This window comes from Lissotriton helveticus, chromosome 10, assembly GCF_964261635.1.
Source record: "Lissotriton helveticus chromosome 10, aLisHel1.1, whole genome shotgun sequence".
Classification (NCBI taxonomy): domain Eukaryota; kingdom Metazoa; phylum Chordata; class Amphibia; order Caudata; family Salamandridae; genus Lissotriton; species Lissotriton helveticus.
This window is the reverse complement of record NC_136071.1, coordinates 90,544,210-90,570,482: the sequence shown is the minus strand read 5'-3', so window position 1 is coordinate 90,570,482 and position 26,273 is coordinate 90,544,210. Positions and strand designations below refer to the sequence as shown.

The 26,273-nt window shown below is 46.9% G+C and overlaps 1 protein-coding gene and 1 long non-coding RNA gene across 3 annotated transcripts in view; one reads left to right on the top strand and one right to left on the bottom strand.

The window, feature by feature from the left end:
* SLC5A11 (solute carrier family 5 member 11) overlaps positions 1 to 7,928 on the top strand; it is a 230,172-nt gene extending 222,244 nt beyond the window's left edge. Inside the window, exon 16 of the mRNA XM_078664831.1 lies at positions 306 to 7,928. Within this exon, the coding sequence (XP_078520957.1) occupies positions 306 to 520 (215 nt within the window). The 3' untranslated portion in view covers positions 521 to 7,928. The remainder of the gene's footprint in view (positions 1 to 305) is intronic.
* Positions 1 to 26,273, bottom strand: part of LOC144785945 (uncharacterized) — a 352,963-nt gene that overhangs the window by 319,100 nt on the left and 7,590 nt on the right. The gene's annotated exons all lie outside the window — the stretch shown is intronic.

Sequence of the window (26,273 nt, the reverse complement as noted above, 5' to 3'; positions counted from 1 at the left end):
TGCCTGAAAAGCTGAAGTGATTTTATAAAAAACAACGACCGTCAATTCGAATAGTGGTCCTGTATCCCCAAAACACCTTTGCTTCAGATCCATAAAGTGACTGCAATATCTGCAGTGGAGGAATCTAGATGTTGAAGATAGAGAAGTCAGGCATTAGCTTTCCCTGGTATTGGGAAATGCCATCAATGTCTCCAACTTGTCCATTGTTAGAATTTTCTATTATTAATGAAAAGAGATGTATCAAGCGCAAGGATTGTCCAACTGTTTTCTGGACACATATTGACATGTTTGGCTCTTTATTTTAGGTGGAACTGCACGATGTCCACCAATGTTGAAAAACGCCTTATTTTGGATCTGTGGCATGGATGCCAAGGATAATGCAGAGGAGAAAGCTGCTGAAGTCCCACCACCCTCTCCGGAAGAAGTACTCTATGAGACACCCTGTGCAAGACACACTTTGAATGTCAACTTAATTGTGTGTCTTTGTGCTGCAATCTTCCTGTGGGCATATTTTGCGTAGAAACTACACTCTTTACTATGTAACTAACCAGGAGAAGGGAATATCATCCAACTGTCTTATGTCTTGGAAAATATAACTCCAGCTTTTATACGTATATCTTTTACAAGACCGTCTATAGATCCCATCTTCGTCTACAAATATCAAATGTGCAGAAACTGAAAATTAGGATTCCTTGACTTCGATGCCGCAAAAGATACTTTGAAGACAATATTATTTTCTGAGTAATTCAATTATAGTCTACAGAGTGTTGGCAGTGGAAGCAAGTCTTCTCTAGAATATGCAAACGTGATGTACATTAATGGTTGTTCTTAATGTGAGTATAAGAGGAGTCTGCTAGAGGAAGGGCACCAAAATACCTTACACTAATCAATCAGATCACGTCTTCTAGTGTTTATTACATATGACACGTTCACTGTGCTACTCTGACAATGTCCTCTAAATGGATTTTTTTTTTAATTCTAAGAAAAATTATTGCAACTCTGTTTACATTGTGACATCTTTACATAAACCACAAAAAATTCCACTGGCGCATGGTGAAATTCAGGAGGATTTTCAAGGTGCTACAATAGATTTTTTTGAGACGCCCCAAGCCTATTTCAAGAAAGAATCTGTTTCCTCTCAAGAGAGAATACATTCATGCAATTGATGCTCTACAGACCTAGAAATAAATACAGCTCCTTTAGTGGTAAAACTGTACGTTCTCAGGGATATCTACTTTGGAAAGCTGTCACGTAAGCCTTTTAACAATATTTGAAAATCCTAATTTTTCAAGGCGAGTTACAAGTTTTCCATTTGTGTACATTTTTCATTAGGTTTTTCTTGCAGTTGTCTGTAATTGAGTCACACTTGGATACTCATGAGCAAATAAACTTTACAAGCAGGTTATTTATAGACATAAACAGGTAATAAAAAGTGCAAAAAGGAAGAATGTTGATCTGTAGTACCTACAAAAGGGCAGTGATTAGGCACACGAGTAAGCCAGCAGCTTTAGAGGACAAATGTTTGTCTGCTGAGGAGAACGTTTGTGTCAGGAATTTGACTCCCTGCCCACCACAACTTAAGCCAGCCCTAGAAAATACTTGTAATAAAGCCCGTTCTTTATTTTTTGAAGGACACTTCCACCCACAGATTACTCACCTTTTGAATCCTCCAGTCTGGACTTTTTTCATCCAACAGCACCCACATGACGGCAGGTGGTACCACTGGGCTCTGCTGCAATTCCATCCTACCTCCGAAATGTCATTGTAAAGTAGCATATAGGCACTACCCTAGCACTTTAGGCACAGTTTCTTCTTTTTCCGCACCATTCTATGCTATCCGGTGCTCCACTCCCACAGTTTTGTTGGAGTTTATTGACTTTTAAAATGGAATTATGAAATGTGGATGAAATATGTCCCCTTGAAGATGCAGGTTTTATCTCGTACTTTGCAGTCAGCATTCCAAAGACCTGTCTCCACCAGCATAGGCCAACTCTGAACCTATTCCGAAGTAAGTCGATGCGCCCTGTGAATCCATCAGGGCCTTCAACAGGACTTACGCCTGCAGTTGCCCCTGCCATGGACTGCTTCAGCTCAACGTCTCTATGCTTGGACCCTGCCACGCCTCCACATGTTTGTCGCAGGCCACGCTAGATCTGACGAGTTCCACACCAGTTTCAGACTCCACCCTATTCCAATGTCAGATCCGCAGCCGTGTTCAGCTAGATATCGGTCTATGGTGCACTATGAGACAACTCAAGCATAATTGGTGCGCTGGAAAGATTCCCTAACCGCGCCTTTGTGCTAATGCTAGTGTTATTGAAGGCTAGCAGCTGTTTTCCTATCTGATTCTAAAACAGTTCAAAGACTTGACCAGGTGCCCCATAATGATGATGAGGATGGGGAGGCAGTCCATTTGCTCCCTCCTCACAATACTGATGCTGGATTTTATTGTGACTTCCAATATGCTAGCATTCTGCATATTTCACCTGAAACAGAGTTGGACTTGCCCTTGGGCTATTCTACTGAACAGAGCGACTCTTGCAGTAGTTGTCCAAAGGGCTGCTGAAATCTGGGAGTTACATGTGACTTCCATCTAGACTTAAAGCAAATTTGCTTACTGAAATAGCCCCTTCACCTTCAAACCTTTGCTGCCTTTAATGAGGCTCTGACAGAGGCACTTGTGGTGGCCTAGGCCAAACCTTACTCTGTGCTGCTGATGAGTTGTCTAATTGCTTTACGCCACAGACCAGCCACGGGAGACTTGGCCTTCTTGACACAACATCCGACACCAAGTCTGGTGGTCCAGAATTCCAAAATAAGATGAATCATAATGCTTTCTCTACAGCTTATGCTATCAGAAATCTGAACGGAGTGATGTTGTTTGCAAGAGGGTTTTTTCATACATCAGTTTGGCCTTCGGTTCTTTGATGAAGCCTGTCATTTGGGCCTTACACACATGCACATTTGGACATGGCAAGTAAGATCTTGCACGTCCTTCCGGAAAGTTTCGGAACCCTTTTGCACAGATAGTGCATGGTGATCAAGACACAACCAAGTATATCCTGTGAGTTGGTCTGGACAACACCGATTTTGTCAGCCAGGCCAGGGGCACCAGTGTCATCATCTTGCATCAAGCATGAATGAATACCTTTGGATTTTCCGAGAACATGCAAACCTCCTCAATGGATATGCCATTGACGATTTTGGGCTCTTTGGAGCGAAAGAAGGCTAGTCCCTGTATCACTTTAACAATAGCTGGGGTATGGCTGCTGGGTGTCACTCTCCTGCCTGACAATTATACAAACAATACCATGCCTGGGGCACCAGTGTCATCATCTCGCACCAAGCATGTTTGCATGCCTTTCGATTTTCCGAGGACATGCAAGCCTCCTCAATGGATATGCCCTTTGACGACTTTGGGCTCTTTGGAGAGAAGGCAGACTTGTCCCTGTAAGAATAGATGGGTATGGGCTGCTGGGTGGCTCTCTCCTGCCTGACAATTCCACCAACAATACTTGCAATTCCAGGGCTATTGTCGGTGCTTGGCCTCCAGACAAACTACCAACAGATGCAGTCCTACCAGCCTCTCCAGCCACCCGCACAACTCTTTCACAGCTCCAAAGGGGAAGTTAGTGATAGAGGTCATGGCCACCAGCAGATGCAGCAGTCCTCATTCTTTTTTTGGCTGCTACTCACACGAATAATCCTCTGGGGCCTGCGGGAGCAGAATTAGATTTTGTCTATCCATCTGGCATTTGATTACCTCAAACCAAGGAGTACTGCACGTAGTTCAGTTTGGCAATGCCCTTCCCCTTATGTCCATACCTCCCAATGTTCCTCTAGTTTGTACTCATGGGCCAGTGAAATCTACTGTAATACTGACCAAAAAATTCAGACACCACTCGCCAAACAGGTGTTAGAAAGCGTTCCAGAGGAGGGAAAGGCACTACACCTATTACTCTCTGGTGCCAAAGAAGGACTGGATGTGTGGCCAATGTTAGACCTCAAGTTTCCGAACACCTTTCTCAGGAAGGACAAGTTGAAGATTTTTACTTTGGCCCACGTATTGTCTTCACTGGACCCAGCAGATTGGATGATGTCCTTGTATTTGCAGGACATGTAGTTTAATTTGCTTGTCCTGCCGTTGAACATGTATTTCCTCCAAACTGGGAGGAACAATACCAATTCACTGCCATGCCCTTTGGTCTCACCTTGTTCTGCAGGATCTTCATAAACATCAGTGGTTGCTGTTTGCCTTCAACTTGGTTAAACACTGCAGTGCCTCTCGCACAACACCCATCTCTCGGACGAGGCAGCCTGGGAACTTTGAAGAGAAATGTTAACCCGATTTATGAAAGATTATTCTCCTTGTCCCATCTGCAGCACAAGTTGGTAGAGGACCCATCACCTTGGGCTGGGACCCATCTGGGCGAGGTGGAGATTCGAGGGTTCTGGCCTGTTGTGGAATAGAAAAGCCATGTCATCCTCCTGGAGCTATGTGTCACCCAGCTGGCCTGATACTAACATAACATAACATGGACCACACAACTGCCATGTGGAACAGCAACGAGCAAGATGACATGGGGTCTTGTGCCCTGTGCTTGGAGGTGCTGTGGCTCTGGCAATGTCAAAGCATTCATGGGATATTCTTGAATCTTGTCAACCATAAGTGACATCTGCACCCGCAGGTGGTTTGAGATATCTTTACCCAGTGGGGAGTGTCTTGGTTGGATCTGCCCACTACCATCGAAAACTTTCAATGTCACACCTTATATGCTCTAGAGGACACATTCTGTGAGGGACACATTCCACCTTCAGTGGGACTCTGGCCTCTGCTGATAATTTCTTGAATCCTGAAGAAGGTCAAGAGGGACCCCGCTCAGCTCATCCTGGTGATCCGGATTGGACTCAAAGAGTATGTTACTCTGAATTATTGAATCTGAGCATCCATCCTCCACTCTGCTATATTTTTGGGAAAACATCCTGTCCCAGCAACAGGGAAGTGTACTACATCTAAAACTCCACAATCTATACATCCATGTGTGGCAACTGAGCTGAACCAGCAGAATGTACATGATGTGGCAGTGAAGGTATTAAATGTGACTCAAGAGGCTCATAGCCCTTCCACTAATGATTGTCAGGCTACCTTTGTGGTCTAGTGTGAGAACTGACACATTGACCTTCTTCAGGCCAAGAATTTGTTTTGTCCCTGGCCCATTAAGTTTTTGCTATGGGCACTGTCAAGGATTACTTGTGACACCTTTTAGCATTTCTAGGTGTGTCTGATCAGCCCAAGTCACCTGCTGTAATGCACTTCGTCAAAAACTCATTAATACTGCACCTTTCACTACATTGCAGTGAGATCTTCGTTGTGTTCTGAACATTTGATGTTCACATCTCTTGAGCCCATGCACAGTTGTACCCTGAAATTGCTGACTCCTAAAACTGACTTCCTTGTGCTTGCTTTGGCACATTATGTCAGTGAGCTACTACTTTTCTATGAACACCCCGTATAATTGCTTTCCAGACAAACTGGTGCTTAGAACTTCGGCATCCTTTCTCCCAAAGGTGGAGTCACGCTTTCATGTGGGACAGACCATAAAAGGCTCTGTGTTCCTCTCTTGGTTATATCCTTGTAAAAAGGAAGACAGGCTTCACTTCACCTGCTGGATCCTAAGCAGGCCCTTAGTTTCTATACTGCTAGTACTAGAACATTTCACCAGAGACTAGAAAGAAAAAGTAGTCCAAAAATGGACCTTATCTAAACGAATCATCCTGTGTATCAAACTGTGCTATGCTGCGGCCGATAAGGAGCACCTGAGGGCCTTAAGGCTCACTCTATCAAGGTGAACAGTCACTGCAGTCTTTGCTAGGGGCATTACTGTGTTGGACATCTGTCAGGCCACCACATGGGCGCCAGTCCATACTTTCAGCAGGTACTATGGTCTCAATTCTCAGGTCAGCAGGGAGGGGCATTTTGGTGGTGGTTTTTGCCTCAGGACTTCATGGTATGACATCCACTCTCCCGACTCACCACCTTCACTTGGGTATTTCTATGTTATCAATTCATAAAGTGAGGAATCTATGGTTAGAAATGTCCATCACAAGAATAAGTAATTTACCTTTGGGCGCCCGGTTTCTGGTGGATACATAATCTAACCACAGATTCCTCACTGCATGCACTTCTACCTGTTCTGTGGGAGTGGGCATCTAGTAGGTCATAAGACCCCAAATTAGGACAAGCACACGGTTTCGTAATTTGTCAGTGGCTCCGCCTCTGAAGGCATGGTAGATGCTTAAGAAATGGTTGTCAATTTGCAAAGATCATGCTCCGTAGCTCCACAGTGTCACTTCCAGAGTTGAGCCCAAACCACAGCAGAGCCCGATGACGCCACCTGCTGGCACTTGGAAGTTAATGCATGAAAACATACTAGATCCAGTATAGCTTATGGGGGATTCAATTAGTGAAGAAACTGCAATTAGATAGAGTGTCCACCAGAAAGTGTGTTACTGTAGATGAGTAACTTTTTCTTTAATTACAAACACAGAGTCAGGGATACAAAGGGGTCGCACGGGCACACAGCAGATGCAGCATTAAATCTGCAGGCTTCACCTTACTACAGGCCGAATTACCTGCACGTTAATTTGTATTTGCACAAACTAAGGGGTCCAAGCAAGACTGTTGCTATTTTGTTAGTGAAAGTTTCATAGTTTAGGGGAATATTCTGAAACGCCCAAAGCTTCTCTTTCGATTAATGCAGTGCAATGTTCTTATATGACCATTGTGGTTTTTAGGGATGCAATGCCAACCCTATTTGCACTTCAATTCAAATAAAAAAGCGGAGGGCTGCTGTCCCAAGCAGGCTTCTGACTCTAAATTTACAAATCCGTCCATCTGAAATGAATCTCCCAAACTGTGGCTGCGCAGACCATAGACATCGTTTCTTGGAGGCATCATGTGTGCTAATAATGTATTCATTGATCATTAATCTGTTAACTGAAGTCTTTTTCACGAAAGATAGTTTTTTGGGGAACAAAAAAGGATTCCGCAGGTATTTGTGTTTAACGGAAACAATTATGAGGCAGGAATGGGTCTCTGGGGGTTACATTTTAATTACTGTTGTAAATGGCAGCAATCCACACAAAAACTTTCAAAAAGTCAAGATCAGTGCTGGATGTGAAATTAATGTTTCTTTCAAGAATGAAACTGCCTTTTCAGCCTCCAACCCCAAAGATTTGGTGCTGGGAAGTAGGAGAAGGTAGCCTAAGTGCTTACCGGGGAAGAAGAATTGCCTTTCGGTCGTAAGCTGGCATGTTGCTGCCTCCTCAGCACCAGGAACACCAGCCTATGATAATGGGGTCTCTGGCAGTTAGCAAGCAAAATCCGGAGTGAGACATTCTCTCTGGGCTGTCGTGCAAAATGGGTTAAGGTTTCAGACCACTGGAGACTTCTTTTGTGTTGATGATAAATAATCTTGCCTTAGTGCAAGTGGAGCTGGATAAACTAAGAATACAGGTTTTCTATTGTTAAAGTCTGGGGAATTTTTTTTACGCTTCATCTAATGTATTTGTCAGATTGACAATCTATCATGTCTTCCCTAAGTAAATGCTACTTTCCACTGTACACTAATGTATATCTTGCTTTAACTTATTTTATAAAAACTTTAGAAGTATGTCATATTGTTGCTAAATCAATCAACATCTGCCTATCTCTTGCTACATGTATAACACTGTAACATCAGGAAAGGTAAGGTTATAAAGTTAACAAAGAAGCATGCTAAGACACACAACAAGTCAACACATTAATAATTCAATCCTAACTCTGAACATGAGCAAAGTTCTGTACTGTTGTTGTTGGTGTTAACTTTGACAGAAAATAAAGTAGAGTTAAAAAGAGTTGCTTAAAAGAATAAGTGGCTCTATACGTCTGGTGACTTCATTTGGTTTTGTATCAGACAGCTCATAAAAATATTTTTAGGTCGAGCGTAGCGAACGGACCTCGTGTATACTTTAGTATACTTATGTAAATGGGGGAGGTGCACGCGCTGGGACAGGGGAGGTGCACGCGCTTTCCGTCTTGGATCTCGGATTTGACCTCGTGAGCGCGCATGTGTGCGAGCGCGACTCTGCCATGCGCTTTGGAAAACGAAACCTAAGAGCCGCGCGACGTGAGCTGTCTACGGTAGAAGCTCACGCGCGCGGCTCTTAGGTTTCGTTTTGACTTGTTTAATCATGCTGTGAACAAGCAGTAACTTTGGTTTATTCTGGCACACTGGGCCCTGCAGGAGTTTAAGGGACAGATCTGAAGAACAGATGAGAACTGGGAGTAATTCTCAGTTTGCGAGTTTGTGAGTCAGACTTCCGAAGTCCCTGACATTGCATCGAGGCCGCTTCTCAGAGGCAGCCTTCCCGCGCCAAGTCCTCTGTGATATGGACAGCAGGCTCGTGCGGAGCCGGGGCTGGGTGTGGGAAGTCGGAAGAAACCAAAATATCTCTTCGCTTCTGCGAGTGCCCCTGGCTCGTCGGCTGTGGTGGCGCCTCTAAACTGGTCTGCAGCGGGTATGGCCAGCTGAGGCCAGTATGCGTGGAGGATTTTTGGTTGATCCCGGTGAGAACGATGCTAAATCGACCCAGAAACGGAAAGCACAGGATTATTTGTCTCTGAGATGTCACCGCAAGTTCCAAGTATGTTGCTGGGCTTTACATTCTGCTTTTTAAGAAGTCTTGTCTGCGTGTTTATTGGGGGAGAGTCGTTCTGCACAGCACTGCCCTCAAATTTGTGATTTGTGATTTGTGACTGAGTTTTGTATCGCGCCAGCTCACCAACAGGTCTCAAAGCGCTTCTGACAAATACAGCAACAAGAAACAAAATGAAAGTATACAAGTGTCTGAAACAAGTGTCTGAAACAAGTGGCCGACTACTGAGATGTAAATGCGTCTTTGAAGAGTAAAGTCTTCAGGGACTTCCTAAAGTGGAGAAGGTTGGGTTCCCTACGAAGCGCCTCCGGTAGCTTGTTCCAGCCGGTCGGAGCCTGAACTGAAAAGGATCTGCCTCCTTTTGTTGCCAGCTTAAAGCGTGGGCAGGATAGCAAAAAAGAACCGGATGATCGCAAGGCGCGCTTAGGTTCGTATATTTCTAGCCTGTCTTTTATATAGGCTGGCGCCTGTCCGTGGATTGCTTTGTGGCAGATACACATACTCTTAAATGCGACTCTTTGTACTATAGGCAGCCAGTGTAGCCTATAAAGCAGAGGGGAGGCATGAGTCCGCCTCGGCACTCCGAATATCAAACGCGCCGCGTCATTCAGAGTAACCTGAAGGCGGTCGATGGAGTTTTTTGGGAGGCCAAGGTATAACACATTGCCGTAGTCAATTCTAGACACTATTGTGGCTGAGACAATGGTTCTAAGCATGTTCCTTGAAAGTAGAGGGACGAGCTTACGCAATTGTCTGATCAGATTGGTACAAGAACCAACTACAGCGGACACTTGGTTTGTCATCGAGAGTTCCTGATCGATTTTCATACCAAGGCTCTTGACACTAGGGCACGGTTTTGGAGAAGGTCCAAGTTCATGTGGCCAAAACAAATCACTCCATGGGGAGGCGGAGGTTGAAACTACTAGAACCTCCGTTTTGTCAGGGTTGATTTTCAATAGGTTGGACGACATCCAATTTACTGTAAAACGTAAAATGTCTTGGGCCTTAGACTGAGCCGAAAGTGTGTTGTCGATACTCAGCAGCAGCTGAGTATCATCGGCATAATTAAAAACTTTACAGTTCATGTTAGCCAGGGACTCTATCAATGGCTGTAGATAGAGATTAAATAAGATTGGAGAAAGCGCAGAGCCCTGTGGGACTCCACAGGCTAAGGTACCCATATCAGAAACCTGATCTGCCAGCTGGATCCTCTGCGTCCTCCCCGACAGGAAGGCTGTTAACCATTTGAGGGCTTGCTCTCCTATTCCAAACCTGGCCAATCTACCCAGAAGCAGTGCATGGCTGACAGTATCAAACGCCGCTGAAAGATCTAGTAATATCAGGGCGCTTGGCTTTTTGCTGTCAGCCATGCATCTGAGCTCATCTAGTACAGACAGCATTACTAGGTCCGTGCTATGGTGAGCACGGAATCCGGCTTGCCGCTCCTGGAGAAGATGGTGAGATTCCAGGAGGGATGACAAAGATTTTAGCACGTGCTGTTCTAGAACTTTTGCCAAAAATGGCAGCTGGGAGATTGGCCTATAGTTCTTCAGACTGGTTGGATCTGCCCCAGGCTTTTTTATCAGGGGTCTGACACGTGCCTCTTTAAAGGAGGTAGGTAATGATCCCATCGCTAGTGAAGTGTTTAAGAGGTCTAAGATCTGATCCTCTAAAATCGGAATTGCTAGTCGAAAGATGTCGGGTGGGCAGGGATCAGCTGGCAAACCTGACTTAGTGGATGCTATAAGTTGTCTTAAGATGGTAGAGTCGATTTCGGGGAATCTGGTAAGGATAGGGATTGAGGGGTTTAAAGGAGGTAGTTGTTCGGCGTGTGAGACTGGATTGTTCTCCTTGATATCAGACAAGATGGTCAATACTTTTTCAAGGAAATATCCTTGAAAGGTATCACAGTCGATCAATATGTCTGCCTTTTCCTCCTTCTTGCTTCCCCACCCTTCTCCCACTAGGGAACATGCCATGAACCGTGTCATGTATAATAATGAGGTGTGTAATACTATAGTGCGCTTATGCTTGTGTGTTAGGTCTTGTGCTGTTCAACACTATGCCTTTACATTTTTATGGTGCTTTACACTTTAGGTTATGTAAAACTGGCACGTGACTTGAACTACGTGGTCACTTAGCACTTAAGTGGAGTGTCATATTGAGGATAAAAATAGAATTTCAAAAAATAAAAAGGAAAAAATGGTAGGGGGCGCTTGTATAGTTTGCCTAGAGTGTCATTGGTTGGAACTACTAAACACCCTCCTGTCATGTTATCTCGTGTTATGTTATGTTCCGCGTTATGCAATATTATGATGTGCCTCTTACGGTAAGGTTAGCTCACAAATAAATGCCACTAGGGCAAATATACTTGCATGGTTCGCACTAAGGAGCTAGTTGTTGGAAGCTAGTCTAGGGCCATCCCTGTTGTGATGTTATGTTACGTAACGTTATGCTCTGTTATGCATGCCACGGTGAAGATAATTCATACAAATGGCACTAGACTAAAGTAAACATAGCGTCCATGGTTTGCCTAGAGTGCCATTTGATATGAGCTAATCAGGGGCCATCTCTGATGTGCTGTTGTGTTATGCTACGTTTCACTATGTTGTGATATGCATGCTACGGCAAGAGTAATGCATAAAAAAGTAAACATGGTTTGCATTATTCGTCTAGGGTGTAAGTTGCTGGGAGTGAGTGTGTCCACTTCTGAGGTAATGACTGCCGGTGCACAAAGCTCTGCTCTGAAATCCAAAGCTCTGCTCTGAAACCCGCTGGCAGTCAATTAAACGTCGGTGCATGGGACACCAACGCTGCATAGGCTTGAATCCACCTCATGCATCTTTAATCCACAACAGACACTCCCTGGCCCTCCCTCTCACTCTTTGAATCCACCTCATGCATCTTTAACCCACACAGACACTCCCTGCCCCTCCCTCTCACTCTTTGAATCCACCTCATGCATCTTTCATCCACAACAGACACTCCCTGCCCCTCCCTCTCACTCTTTGAATCCACCTCATGCATCTTTAATCCACAACAGACACTCCCTGTCCCTCCCTCTCACTCTTTGAATCCACCTCATGCATCTTTAACCCACAACAAACACTCCCTGTCCCTCCCTCTCACTCGAACAGTTGCTGTTTTTTCCTTTCAGGACGGTTTTGCCGTCTTTCTCTTCTTCTGTCTTTCTTCTTTGTTTGTATTTCCATCTCTTGCAGAAAAATAAGTGCCTGTCACCAAAAATAAGTGCAGATGGCCCCACCAGCAACCACCGGCTCAAATTAAGGACTGGCTCACCTCTGATGTAATGTTGTGTGGTGTATTATGTTACATTATGCTATGCTGGGATATACCTGCTACAGTGAAGTTAATTCATAAAATGGCCCTAGGATAAACCTGCCTTGCGTGGTTCGCCTAGGCTGCAAGTTGTTGGGCCTTGTCAAGGTCCACCCCTGATGTTATGGTGTGTTATGCTATGTTATGTTATGGTATGTTATGATATGTTATGCTGCATTATGATATGCATGCTAGGATAAGGTTAACACATGAAACGGCACATGGTTACACACGGTTTGTATTTTTTAAAGCTTCTTCTCTCTTCTTCTCAGCTACTGTGGATAAGGTCTCAAGATATCCCAAGGAAATAAAATTGTGACTAAGAATTCAACAAGAGATTGTGGCATAATGAGGTTTAATCCTTGGTATCTATGTGGCCCCCCGTCTGATTTGATCACACACAGTTCTTTATTTGTAAATTAAAAATAAATAAAGTGTAGGGACTCGCATTTTTTCTTGGAACACCCCCCCCCCCCCCCCATCCCCCACGCAGGTGAAAGGCTGTGTTGTCGAATAGCAAAGCTGCCTTTTCTTGATTGCAGCTCTTACCTCTTCCACCATGCACATCTCTCCTCCATACCGTGCTGCTGCAGATTCTTTTTCATCCCTGCTTTCTACCTTTGTCAATGTTTTTCTTTTTTTCCCTCCCTCCTTTTTCCCTTTTCTGCTTTTCTCTCTCTTACTTGTCAATCCTGTTCCACACAATCACACAATTGAGGGCTGAGGTAAATGTAAATGTAGTGTACTTGTAAAGCGCACGAATCGACCCCAGCTGTCCCAGCGCGTGCACCTCCCCCATTTACATAAGTATACTAAAGTATACACGAGGTCCGTTCGCTACGCTCGACCTAAAAATATTTTTATGAGCTGTCTGATACAAAACCAAATGAAGTCACCAGACGTATAGATCCGGTGATTTGCTTTCCGTCACGAGGCTGTCACTTCGTACTGTGAACAGTAGAAGTGGACGTGTCCTGCATGGTGCTTACTGTCTCCTCTTTGAGTCACAGTTTCAGCACTGCCCTCATCTTGCAGAAAAAGCTTTATAAAGCACTCCAGTTGAATGGCCACTGTTGGAAGTGGACACTGTCCTTTCAAAAACCAGTAGTCCTGCACTTTTATATTAGCCAAATGACGGCTCAGTGAACTGTACTCTCATTAAGCCTCATACTAGGATCTGCATATGACTAGTCTGCATCTAGAAGAATGTGGTAATAGTAACACTAGTTATTTACAACTCTTATAAATGGCAGAAGTACCCTGTGAAAAGCAAATTAAATGCAAGTTATGATTTTATTAATAAAAGCAATACCTGCAAAGACCACAATGTGAGAGATAAAACCAGGACTGTCCCACCATGTTGTACCCAATATGTAAAACAAGCATTTACAATGCAATAGGTCTCGCATTATTAAAGTTTGAGCTATTGGCATTGTAAATGACAATGCCTTTTCTTCATTTGCATCGTTGCGTAAACAAGCACTTTGCACTTATAGTCCATGCTTATGAGAAGCAAGGCTGTAAGTCTCTTTTACTGCCAGCTTTGCTCATTGTAAGCAAGGAATATAAGTTCGAAGTGCGTGTTTATGCACCAATTGCAGGTTTTAAAAACAATAAATAAAAGACATTGTCATTTACAATGCCAATTGCTCCAACTTTAATAATGCGAGACCTATTGCATTGTAAATGCTTGTTTTAAATAGGGACATATATTTTCCTCTAAGTATAGCCACTTCATATCTCAGCATATCGCCGTATATGGTCTGGAGATAAAATATCTTTAGTCACTCCCAGTGTATCTCACAAATTTTTTTAACCTACCTGCTTCTGAGTCCAACCGACCTCGGCATATTCCTAGCCCAAATCTTGGTCTGCATTTTCTGCCTCCTACCAGACCTGCCTCTAAGGTAAAATAGCCCAGGGAACAGTAACGGAAGGTAAGGGGACACATTGGGCAACTTCTGTGGTACCATGAACAGACACACAGAGATGAATACAATGTGGAAGAAATTAAACTGGGTTATGGCTGAAACCGAATGAAGGGAGTGATTGCCAATGTTGGAGGCTAATAGGGACACCTAAGAATCATTAAGGAAAAGGCAAATGTGACTGACATTTTTTATGAAGACATGAACAGTTCAAACATTTACCATGGAAAAAAGAGATAGGATTGAAAATCTGAAAGAAACAGGTTAGTGTTAGATTCTTTACCTTAGAATATCCCCAGGCGTCAGACTGGATCCGGAAAGTTTTGCGCAGCTGTACCCCTGCGCGTCGGTAGGCGTCGTCTGCGGCTCCGCATCCGTCGTCGGCGTCGTTGGCGCCGGGATGACGTTGTCGGAGTACTTAAGACGCCGCCCTTGTGCGCTGAAGTCAGTTCTTTTTTTTTCCGCGCCAGTTAGCGCAGATCCGGGAAGAGCAGTACTCCTAGTCAATTTTTGACTAACTTTTTCGATCTCTTTTGGATCTTCTTGAGTCGATTATCGACTCCGGTGCCGATAGGGATGCCCGGGTTCAAACCCTGCGACGATTGTAACCGCTTGATGTCGGTTACCAACCCCCACCGTTGGTGCCTTTACTGCCTCGGGGCCGACCACGATGACAAGTCGTGCCCGACTGCCGGGCCTTGACGTCGAAGGCTAGGCGGGAGCGGTCCCGTAAGCGCCTCGAGATCCGGCAGTCGGCCCCGTGCCGCTAGAGGTCCCGGAGGAGGTCGAGGGACCAGTCGCGGGGCCGCAGTCATCACAGCTCGGCGAGTCGACACCACTTGTCGGGCTCCGAGTCCTCAGGTAAGTCGAGGCACAAGAAGTCGAAGAAGCGACATTGCTCTTCTGACTCCCCCCGACGTTCGCGCGATGCGGCCGGGGTTCGGGTGACACCGCCCATGTGGCTCCGCCGGAGCCACAAGTGCCGCATCCAGCTCCATACCCGCCGGTCCCTGGGCTGCATGCGACACCGGAGGAGATTAGCGCTTTCCTCACGGACATGAGGTCGCGCTTCCTTCCGTCGGGTCCCGCCGAGGTGCCTTCGGGCCCCGCGGACCCGTCTGGGAGCCCAAGCGAGCCGGCGGATCCAGGCCTGGATAGGTGCCATCGCGGGTCGATCTTACGACCCCTCCGCCGGCGCCGTCACCAAGGGTGTCGCCCCCGGACGGTGCCGTCCCTGGTCCCAGCCTCGGTCCATCTTCGACGCCGATTGGCGAGCCCTTCGCCGACGACCCGGCTCCATAATTTATTCCTGTCTTTCAGGAGATGGATGATAAGGAGGACTGGGAGGGGTCTGAGGATCCTCTGGCACTACAGTGCCAGTTGAGCCAGGACTGGGCAGACGAGCTGGGGGAGGCCAGTGGTGTGGACACTTTGCCCGACACTGGCTTTGTCTCCCCTCCTACCGTGGCTACGGAGGAAGGGGCTGCGTACAGCGTGGTATTGACTAGGGCAGCCAACGCCTTGGCTCTTGAGCTCCCTGTCGCGGCCGTGAGGACTAACCTCCTCACTGAGGTGCTCAAACCGCAGGTAAGCTCCTCGGAGCCTGTACTGCCGTTTAATGAAGCCCTCATGGACGTTCTACTGGGCACCTGGTCCAAAACCTCCACAGGCCTCCCTCTGGATCAGAACGTGGCCCGACGCCACCGCCTGGCTCCGGGCGACCCCAGCTTTCCGTCTGTTCACTCCACCCCCGAGAGCCTGGTGATCCAGGCCTCTACCTCCCAGACCGCATCGGGAATCCAAAAGGTACGAGCAGTTTGGGAAAAAGCTGCACTCCTCACTAAGTTTGGGATTGCGGTCCGTCAACACCGCCGGCCCTTTGGGACATTATTCCCTCTCTCTGTGGGATACGTTTGCGGAAGTGCTGCCGCAGTGCCCGGGGGAGGTCCAGGCAAAGCTTACCCAAGCCCTAGCAGAGGGAAGGAATGCAGCACGCTACTTCATCCGGTGTGGACTTGATACCATGGACTCGCTGGGCAGGGCGATGGCAATGACAGTGGCGGTTCGCCGCCACGCCTGGCTGAGGTCCGCCAACTTTTCGGGCGATGTCCAAGCTACCCTTATAGATATGCCCTTTGATGGCCATCGCCTCTTTGGCGACAAGGCGGACAGTGCGCTGGAGCGTTTCAAGGACTCCAGGGCTACGGCAAAGTCCTTTGGCCTCGGCCAATGCCAGCAAACTTCTGCCTTTCGCCCCTTTGGTGGCTAAGGAAGGGGCGCCCCCACACGTCCAGCTAGCCACAGGCCGCAGAACCAACCTCAGCGCGATCGCGGACATGGTAACCGCCGTGGCGGTGCCGGGGGTCACCGGCAAGTTCAGTCCACACCCACGCCCGCAGCATCTGCCTCTAAATCCTCCTAGTCCGAGCTTTCAGGCCCATTCAACGCCAGCGGGGGCAGAGTTCGCCATCATCTCCTCCACTGGCGCTCCATCACATCGGACAGGTGGGTGCTGCAAATCGTCCGAAGGGGCTACTCCCTCCCCTTCGAGGTGACCCCTCCAGCCATGCCACCGCGATACCACCACATGTCGGGGGATCACTTGTAAATCAACTTCTGCAGGAGGAAGTTTCGGCCCTCTTGGCCAAGGGGGCGGTCGAGCGCGTTCCTGGGCCAGAAGTAGGACGTGGTTGCTACTCCCACTACTTTCTGGTACCCAAGAAGGGCAAAGGGGGCCTACGCCCTGTCTTGGACCTAAGGAGCGTCAACGGCTTCCTCCGGAAGGAGAAGTTCAAGATGCTGACTTTGGCTCAGGTCCTAGCTGCCCTGGACCCAGAAGACTGGATGGTAGCATTGGACTTGCAGGATGCGTATTTCCACATCCCCGTCCTGCCGGCCCACCGGCGTTACCTGCGGTTCACTGTAGGGCACGAGCACTTTCAGTTTACTGTGCTCCCCTTCGGCCTTACCAGCGCCCCACGGGTGTTCACGAAAGTGATGGCGGTGGTCGCAGCTCATCTGCGCAGATTAGGGGTCTCAGTCTTCCCCTATCTCGACGTCTGGCTGTTGAAGGCGGGCCCGCCCCAGACACTCATCAGCCACTTCCAGACTACGGCAGACCTCCTGCACCAGATAGGGTTCTCCATCAACGTGCTGAAGTCGCACCTGTGCCCCGCTCAGAAGCTCCCCTTCATCGGAGCGGGTTTATCCTCCCGAACAGCGGGTTCGGGATATTCAGGCTCTGATTTCGATCTTTCAGCCTTTATCCCGGGTTTCAGTCAGGTTGACGCTGCGGCTTCTGGGGCTGATGGCCTCCTGTATCCTTCTGGTGCATCACGCCAGGTGGCAGATACGGGCTCTACAGTGGGACCTGAAGTTTCAGTGGGCCCAGCATCAGGGCAACTTGTCTGACCATGTCTTGATCTCGGAGGGCACTGCAAGAAAGTTGCAGTGGTGGCTCACGAACCGCGATTGGGTCAGCGGCAGATCCCTCTCCCTACCCCAACTGGAGCACGTAGTTGTGACGGATGCGTCCCTCCTGGGCTGGGGGGGGCACATGGGAGAGGCAGAGATCAGAGGCCTCTGGTCTCCGGCAGAGTCCCGGCTCCATAGCAACCTTCTGGAGCTGCGGGCGATCCGACTTGCACTGAAGGCATTCCTCCCCTCTTTCAGGGGGAGTGTAGTGCAGGTGTTCATGGACAACACCACTGCCATGTGGTACTCAAACAAACAGGGCGGGTGGGGTCGTGGACCCTTTGCCAGGACGCTCTGTGCCTCTGGAAATGGCTGGAACGCCAGGGCGGACAAACTCAGCTGCAGGTGCATGATGGATCACGAATGGCGTCTGAACTTGGACGTGGCGCAAGGCCTCTTTCAGGAGTGGGGAGAGCTTTGGTTAGATCTATTCGCCACCAAAGAGAACGCGCAATGTCATCAGTTCTGCGCGTTGGAATTTCCAAGACGCGCTCGCTCTGAGACGCTTTTCGTTGCGAGTGGAGCTGCAGTCTGTTGTACGCCTTTTCGCCTATACCACATCTGCCCAGAGTGCTGAAGAAGATCAAGAGCGACCGGGCCCAAGTCATCCTTGTGGCTCCGGACTGGGCATGAAGATATTGGCATCCCGAGCTACTCAGCATGTCAGTCGATCCCCCGATTCGTCTGCCTCTTCAGGAGGACCTTCTGTCGCAGCAGCAGGGGACGGTCCTCCACCGAACCTGTCCAGTCTCCACCTCCATGCGTGGAGATTGAGCGGCGACAGTTAAGGCCATTTGACTTGCCTCCTGAAGTCTGTGATGTAATTTTGGCAGCCAGGCTTCCCTCCACAAAATCGGAAAAAATTTGTGGCATGGTGCACAGCAAAAGCTGTGGATCCACTTACCGCCCCCCTTTCAGAGGGTCTCCTCTTTCTTCTTTCTATCGCCCAGCAGGGCTCTGCTCTGGGCACTATCAAGGGCTACCTCTCTGCCATTTCAGCCTTCTTGAGGCTTCCTGATCAGCCTTCTCTTTTCAAGTCCCTGTTGTAAATAGATTCTTGAAAGGCATCACACACGTTTCCTACTGTTCCTTTTGTGATGCCTCAGTGGGACTTGAACCTTGTTCTAACCTTTCTGATGTGTGCTCCTTTCGAGCCACTTCACAATTGTCCTCTTCGTGTTCTAACTCTTAAGACTGCATTCCTGGTTGCCATCACCTCTGCCAGGAGAGTGAGTGAGCTCCAGGCTCTGTCTTCTAAACCTCCTTTCCTCTCTGTCCATCCGGACAAGGTTGTTTTGAGGACTCGCCCTTCTTTCCTGCCCAAGGTGGTCACAGCCTTTCACATCGGGCAGTCCATCACCTTGCCCACCTTCTTTCCGCCTCCGCATCCCTCGAAGGAGGAAGAGAGGCTCCACCGTCTGGAACCAAAACGTGCGCTCTCCTTCTACCTAGATCGCAAACGCCAGTTCCAGGTGAACGACCAGCTCTTTGTTGGTTACGTGGGCGCTAAGAAGGGACGGGCGGTGCACAAATGGACCATCTCTCGATGGGTCGTTTTGTGCATAAAGGCTTGTTATTCACTGGCTAAAAAGGAGCCTCCTGTGGGGCTGCGTGCCCATTCCACTCAGGCCACAGCGGCTACTACTGTCCTAGGTCGGGGAGTCCCCTTGTAGGACATCTGTCAGGCAGCTACGTTGGCCTCGCTGCACACGTTTGCTAGACACTACTGCCTGGACAGCCAAATCCGGAGAGATTGTTTTTTCGGCCGTTCTGTTCTCCAGGACTTTCTGGTGTGATCTTGGTTTGCAGACCCACCCCCGGGGTTGGTATTGCTGGGGTATCTATTCTAAGGTAAGGAATCTAACACTAACCTGTTTCTTTCAGATGTACAAGTTACTTACCTTCGGTAACGATATATCTGTAAGAAACAATAGTTAGTGTTAGATTCCTTACCGCCCCAGCCATCCTCCCCGTTCTGCGAACCGATATCTAGGGTTAAGGTTCATCCCTTTGAGGGCCCTAGTTTCATGGCACCAGTGTCGGTTTTTATCATGGCTCTGCGTTCCTGGCGCGGAAAAGCTATGTATAAGAACTGACATCAGCACGCGAGGGCGGCGTCTAAGTACTCCGACGACGTCATCCCGGCGCCAACGACGCCGACGGACGCGGAGCTGCAGACGACACCTACCGACGCGCAGGGGTACTGCTACGCAAAACTTTCTGGATCCAGTCTGGCGCCTGGGGATATTCTAAGGTAAGGAATCTAACACTAACTACTGTTTCTTACAGATATATCGTTACCGAAGGTAAGTAACTTGTGCGTTATGTCCAAGAACATGATCTAGATGAATATATGAACTGGAGAAGGATATGGATTTGCCAAATGCTATATATAATTAAATGAAGAACACTCTAGAGTGTTCCAGAAAGAATCACATTGGATTGGGAAGGTTAGATGACAACAGACATTCAGGAGCCATTGTGCAGTGGAAAAGTGGTGGGAGTAGTATTTGTGAGTGTGAAGAAACCATATAATATGGACTTGAGAAACACACTAATGGTCAATTTATGCATGAAATAAGTTAAAAGATACATGTGTGAGTAAATTAAGGTATTGCCAGGTCTTTCCAGATGAAAATAAACCATACCAAATCTAAAGAACATGTGAGAAATTAGGTTACTGGTTGAGGGGGTGAAAGCCTACTAAAGGAGCAACCACAATTCTTCTCAGGGTGAAATGCAAACAAGCCACAAATTAACCTGTGCTCAACCCTCTGGTAGCTTGGCAGAAAAACAATCAGGAGGCTTAACTTAGAGGCAATGTGTAAAGTATTTATGCAGCACACAAACAGTAATAGAGTGAAAACACCACTCAAGAAAAATTTGCCTCTAATTTAGAAAAAGAGTTAAATTGTATAAATTATTTGACATCAAAACGACAAAAATAACAACATAAAAAGGTATCGATGTACATGAAATTAATAAACAGATATAAAGTTGTGTTATATAAAGTCCCATATGTACAGGTATGGATAAATATTTAGGAACTCAGACTTTCAAGTGTTACTGAACATAAAGCATTTTTATTTATTATTTTTTGTAATGTTTTTATTTAATTTATATAATTTTTCTTTTAAATGTATATATCCTCCAATATTTCTATATTTCTATAGTTACAGACTTATACTTTGGACAGTGGACCTGTAAAGAAACAAGAAAAGGGGCACCAACCCTACGTTTTCAGAAACCAAAGTATTTTTGACGCTTTGCGTGCTAATGCCAAAATGCCCTCTGTCCTAAGAGCACCACCCCGAACATAGGGTAAATGTCAATTTTGCTTTTGATTTGGGATAGCACCGCTTGGTGAATAAATCCAATCAAATGAGAGGGATAAGTAACTCGCTTAATGTCCTTATAGATACGCTGAGTCTTGGTGTATATTTCAATGCTTATTTAATGTTCCTTTTAGAAAAATTCAATGATAGCCAGCTAACGCGTTTCGTTCTGAAACAGAACTTCTTCAGGGCAAAAGTTGTGTCAAGCGCGGTCTAATCCAAAAAGATCCTTTATATCAAACAATCTGAGGCACACTCCATGTTAAGAGTGGTATACACAGTCCATGGAATTATCCATCATGTGATGATTGTATACGCAAACAGAAGTTTTCTCAATATTATGTCCTTATATTATGGCATGAATCTGGCGGGCTTTCGAATTTGTGGAACGTCGCGGTGCCGGCTTACTCGGCCAACAGACCTGGTTACTACCTTGGAAATAATCTTCGTCTTAGATTTTGAACATTTATCCATATCTTGAAATATACAGACCTGAGATATAAGTCAGATTCATGCCATAATATAAGGACATAATATTGAGAAAACTCTTAACATGGAGTGTGCCTCAGATTGTTTGATATAAAGGACCTTTTTGGATTAGACCGCGCTTGACACAACTTTTGCCCTGAAGAAGTTCTGTTTCAGAACGAAACGTGTTGGCTGGCTATCATTGAATTTTTCTAAAAGGAACATTAAATAAGTATTGAAATATACACCAAGACTCAGCGTATCTATAAGGACATTAAGCGAGTTACTTATCCCTCTCATTTGATTGGATTTATTCACCAAGCGGTGCTATCCCAAATCAAAAGCAAAATCAATATTTCTATAGTGAAGCATTTATAGATGCAATTTACACAATGTGATATATAAAATAAAATAGAGACCCATAAGCATTTAATAAAATAACTTACAAAACGTATCACACTTTGTGATAAATAAATAAATGAAATAATAACAGAGACCCATAAGCATATAATCAAATAACATATGTAAACTATGAAGTGACCATATACATGTTAAGCATAAAAGAATATATATATATATATTTTAACCATAAGTAATATATACATTTATTAAAAAGACCTATAAGAATATATCTATATATTTTTTATCATAAATAATATATATTTGTACACGAAATGTATATAACTAAATACATACATATAATCATATTATATGTTTACAAATACAAGCATATGCTGTACATTTGTGTTCTGAGTATGGTTTTCATGTAGGAAACAGCCAACTCTTGAGTACTCTTCTGAAGATAAGATAGTTATCCATGGATCTCATGTTTGGGGGTAATGAATTCTATGGTTTGGCTGCTTGAACAGAGTAAAAGGTACCACCAATGTTTTTTTCCTGTATGCTGGGATTTTGAGGCAGGTAACAATCCGGAGCAGATGTTCCTTTGCTTTTGTAATTGGTTATTTTATTCCTGACAAAAAATTGTCTTATTCTATGTACTGCTTTGTGAGCGATACAAAGCAGCTTGAAGGTGGATCTTCTGGCAACTGGTAACCAATGTAAGGCCCTCAAGGCAGGGGAGATGTGGGCCTTGTGGCTTTACATGTTGGAGTAGTCTGGCAACAGAGTTCTGAATTTGTGGTAGTCTTTTCATAGTTGATAAAGATGATCTATGGTAGGGTTGATTTGCGTAATAAAGTTAAGACAGTACAGCAGAGATATAATAGCTTGGACCTTGTGTGGAAATCCTAGGTAGGGGATGATGCGTTACAAAGTTGTTATAGTAATGAAGCAAAGCGTGTCATACTTTTTCCAGTTGTAACATGCGAGTATTTCAGTTTTGGATACATTCAATTTGAGATAGCTCCATGTCCTCCACTGTACAACGGCTTGTGTCAAATTAAGATTTTTGAGTTTCTAATGTCTTTGGGGCTTGCCAATTTACGAAGCATTTATGTGTCATCTAGGAAGTTATAGCATGTGAGCACAAATGCACTGACTATTGCAGGTAATGACTATGTATGTATGTATGTATGTAGGCATACTTTTATAGCGCAACTGTCACCCAGAGGGCATCCTGGCGCTTTGACCACAGACATTCTTACAGGTGACAATTACACTGCCTTAGGAAAAAGGTAGGTTTTAAGATCCTTTCTAAAAGATGAGAGGTCCTCCTTGCACCTTAGGGACAGGGGTAGGGAGTTCCAGAGCTTGGCGGCCGCGAAGCTGAATGAACGGCCGCCAATCCTCACCCTTTTTATCTTAGGAATAATCACCAAGAAGGCCGAGGAGGATCTCAAGAGTCTGGCAGCAGAGTACCAGGAAAAAAGACCTCGCAACACCACTGGACCCAACCCGTGCAGGGCTCTAAAGACCAAGCAAGCTGATTTAAAACAGATCCGTTTTTGCACCGGAAGCCAGTGTAGGTCCGAAAGGGCAAGAGAGGACGAAGCATGCCATGACCGCGAGAGCGCCAGTTTAGCTGCCATATTCTGTACCCGCTGTAGCTTCATAATTAGGGTACTGGGAGCTCCCAGAAGCAGTGCGTTACAGTAGTCTAACCTACTGAGAATGATACTACGCACTGCTTCTGTCCTCGCTGATTGAGGGAGAAGCGGAAGAATCTTCCGCAGCATGCGTAACAGCAGCATGCAGGTCGCCGTGGTTTTATTAACGAAGGCGTCCAGCTGGAGACCAGGCCCGAGCAGGACACCTAGGTTACGGACTGAGTCCGCCGCTGCGACAGTGCCTAAGGTAGAAGAAGGCCAGAGTCCCTCTGGCAGAGGGCGAGGTATACGATCTGCCGAACAGCAGAGAACTTCAGTTTTTGCCCCGTTAAACTGTAACGAGTTCTGACGCAGCCAACCCGCAGCTGCCGACATGCATTGGTGAAAGGATTCCAAGGGGACCGCATCCCTGCCCTCGATGGAAAAAATAAGCTGAGTGTCATCGGCATAATTGATGACAGACATGCCGAATGACTTAATCAGACTTATTAGAGGGCGAAGGTATAAATTGAAAAGGATCGGACTGATTGCCGAACCCTGCGGCACTCCCTGTTTTACCTCTCTTACCAACGAACGAAACGGCGGCATAGCCACAGATTGCCGCCTGTTACAGAGGTATGATGCCAGCCAGTCCAAGGCTAAGCCCGTTACCCCGGACTCCTGGAGCCTACCCAATAGGACCGCGTGGTCAACCGTGTCGAACGCGGCCGACATGTCAAGCAACACCAGAAACGCTGCTCCTCCCATGTCGACACGCGAACGCAGGTCATCCAGAACGGCCACCAAGGCAGACTCCGTACCGTGGGCCGGCCTGAAGCCAAATTGGGCCACGTCCAATAGATCGTTGGATTCCAGGAAGCTGGATAGGGCCCTAGTGACCAATTTCTCTAGGATTTTTATTGAGAAAGGCAAGAGTGAAATAGGCCTATAATTGGTCGGACATAAAGGGTCCAAGGTGACTTTTTTTAACAGTGGCATAATCACTGCCAGTTTCCAGCTATCCGGGACTCTGGCCATAGTCAAAGACTGGCAGCAGATGGAATGGAGCGGGGGGAAGAGTTCTGCCTGGAACACCTTCCAGAATTTGTGCGGCAGGGGGTCTAACGGGGAACCGGATGACACACCATTCGCCAACAGACAGAAATCCTCCAGGGAAGGAATGGGAAAACAGGCCAGCCGAGGTTGCACTGCTTCCTCCATAATCACCTCCCGAGCTACTCCGCTGACTAGTCCCAAGGGGCAGAGATCAGGGTGGCTAGACACACTGGGGGCAGAGAGGCCCGCCAGGATGGTATTCATTTTTTCCTCAAAAGCCAAGGCTAATGAGTCGCAAAGCTCCTGCGAGGCCGGAATGGTAGATGTGGCACAGGCTGGGTTGGAAAGACTTTTAACCAACTTAAACAAAGTTTGTGAGTTGTTGCCAGCCTTGGCCAATGTGGCCTCGAGATGCTTAGCTTTGGCCAACCTAATCTGAGTTTTATACTCCTGGAGTGTTTTTTTATAGACCACTCTATCTGTTTCTGAATAGTGTCTTCTCCAGGCCCGTTCCGCCGGTTTACAGTGAAGTCTCTGCTGAAGAAGGTCACTGGAAAACCAGGGAGTGACTCTCTGTGGCTTATCTTTCACCTTACGCATTGGAATCAACCTGTCAAGTGACTCAACGAGCTGATGACAGAGAGTAGAATAGCTCTCCTCCACATTCTGACCTAATGAAAAAGCCCTGGGCAGTAATATGGGTATACTGGAGCCCGTAAATAACCGCGCCCACTGTCTCCTGAGTTTAGGCTTGACCGGAGCGCTCTTACTCAGCGATCCAGCTGGTTACAGGATAGAAAAGTGGATCAAGGCATGATCTGTCCAGCATTGACCCGCAACCTCCTTGATTGAGACCAAAGGCTCCGCTGCGAAGATCATATCCAGAACATGACCCTTCACATGAGTCGGGGTAGACACAAGCTGCGTAAGATGCAGATTATTGCAAGCTTGGTACAGATCACGGTATGCAAGGTCATGAGGACCACTGGGCCAAAGATTAAAATCACCCAGGATTAAGAGTCTAGCATGGGTATTAGATAGATCATAAATTCGATCTATCAGATCTTGTACAGATGATGTCGCGCTAGTAGGAGGGCGATAGCATAGTAGCCCCGAGACCAGTGTTCCACTCTGATCTTTTAGAGAGAAACCCATAAGCTCAAAGCCCTTAACCGGTTTGACTTCGAGATGAGAGAGCGAGAGTGAGTCTCTAAAAATAAAGCCCACTCCACCGCCTCTCCCATTGGGTCATGGAATATGCCTGAGAGAATACCCTGGCGGGCACGCCCATCCCAACTCTACGTTACTCTCCGCCCTGGTCCAGGTTTCAGTGAGAAACATGATATCAAGCTGCAGTGAATCAATGAGAAGAGCCGTCTCTGCATGATGTTTGCAGAGAGAGCGAACATTCAATAGACCGCAGTTAACACTCACCAGGGGGGCCGATAGAGGGGCCGCACATACACCCGCGCTAGGGAGATGGTTCATTCGGCAAAGATCTTCCTTAGAGTATGTCAGACGCGCTGAAGCAGCGTCTCTAGCGCTAAGCACGTCCGGGGCGCGAACGGCTTACCTCTGGCGCACCTCCGGCGCCCCGCCGGCGCGCCCGCTGCGCGCTCGCCTAGACATCTCTACTTATGGTGTCCCGCGCGGAAGTCCTGGGAGTAAAACCACTGGACCCACTACAAGATGGCGCCCAAAGTCGGCCCAAACGAAAACACCCCACCTAAGATGGCGGCCAAAGTCACACACAGCGCCCGGATGAAGCCCTGACCCTAACTAAGCCCCGCAAATGCAGGTGAAGGTCACGATTATGGTGCAAGTGAGTCCCTGCTCAAAGCCCCCTGGATACCCCTCCAATACAGCCACACACGCCCAGAAATAAAAGCGCAAAGCGCAGTAGCGAAGCAATAAATTAAAAAGGCAGTTACAGCGCAGAATGCGCGTGATAAATGCAAGTGGTCTGGCAAAGACAGGTGAGGGAGTGG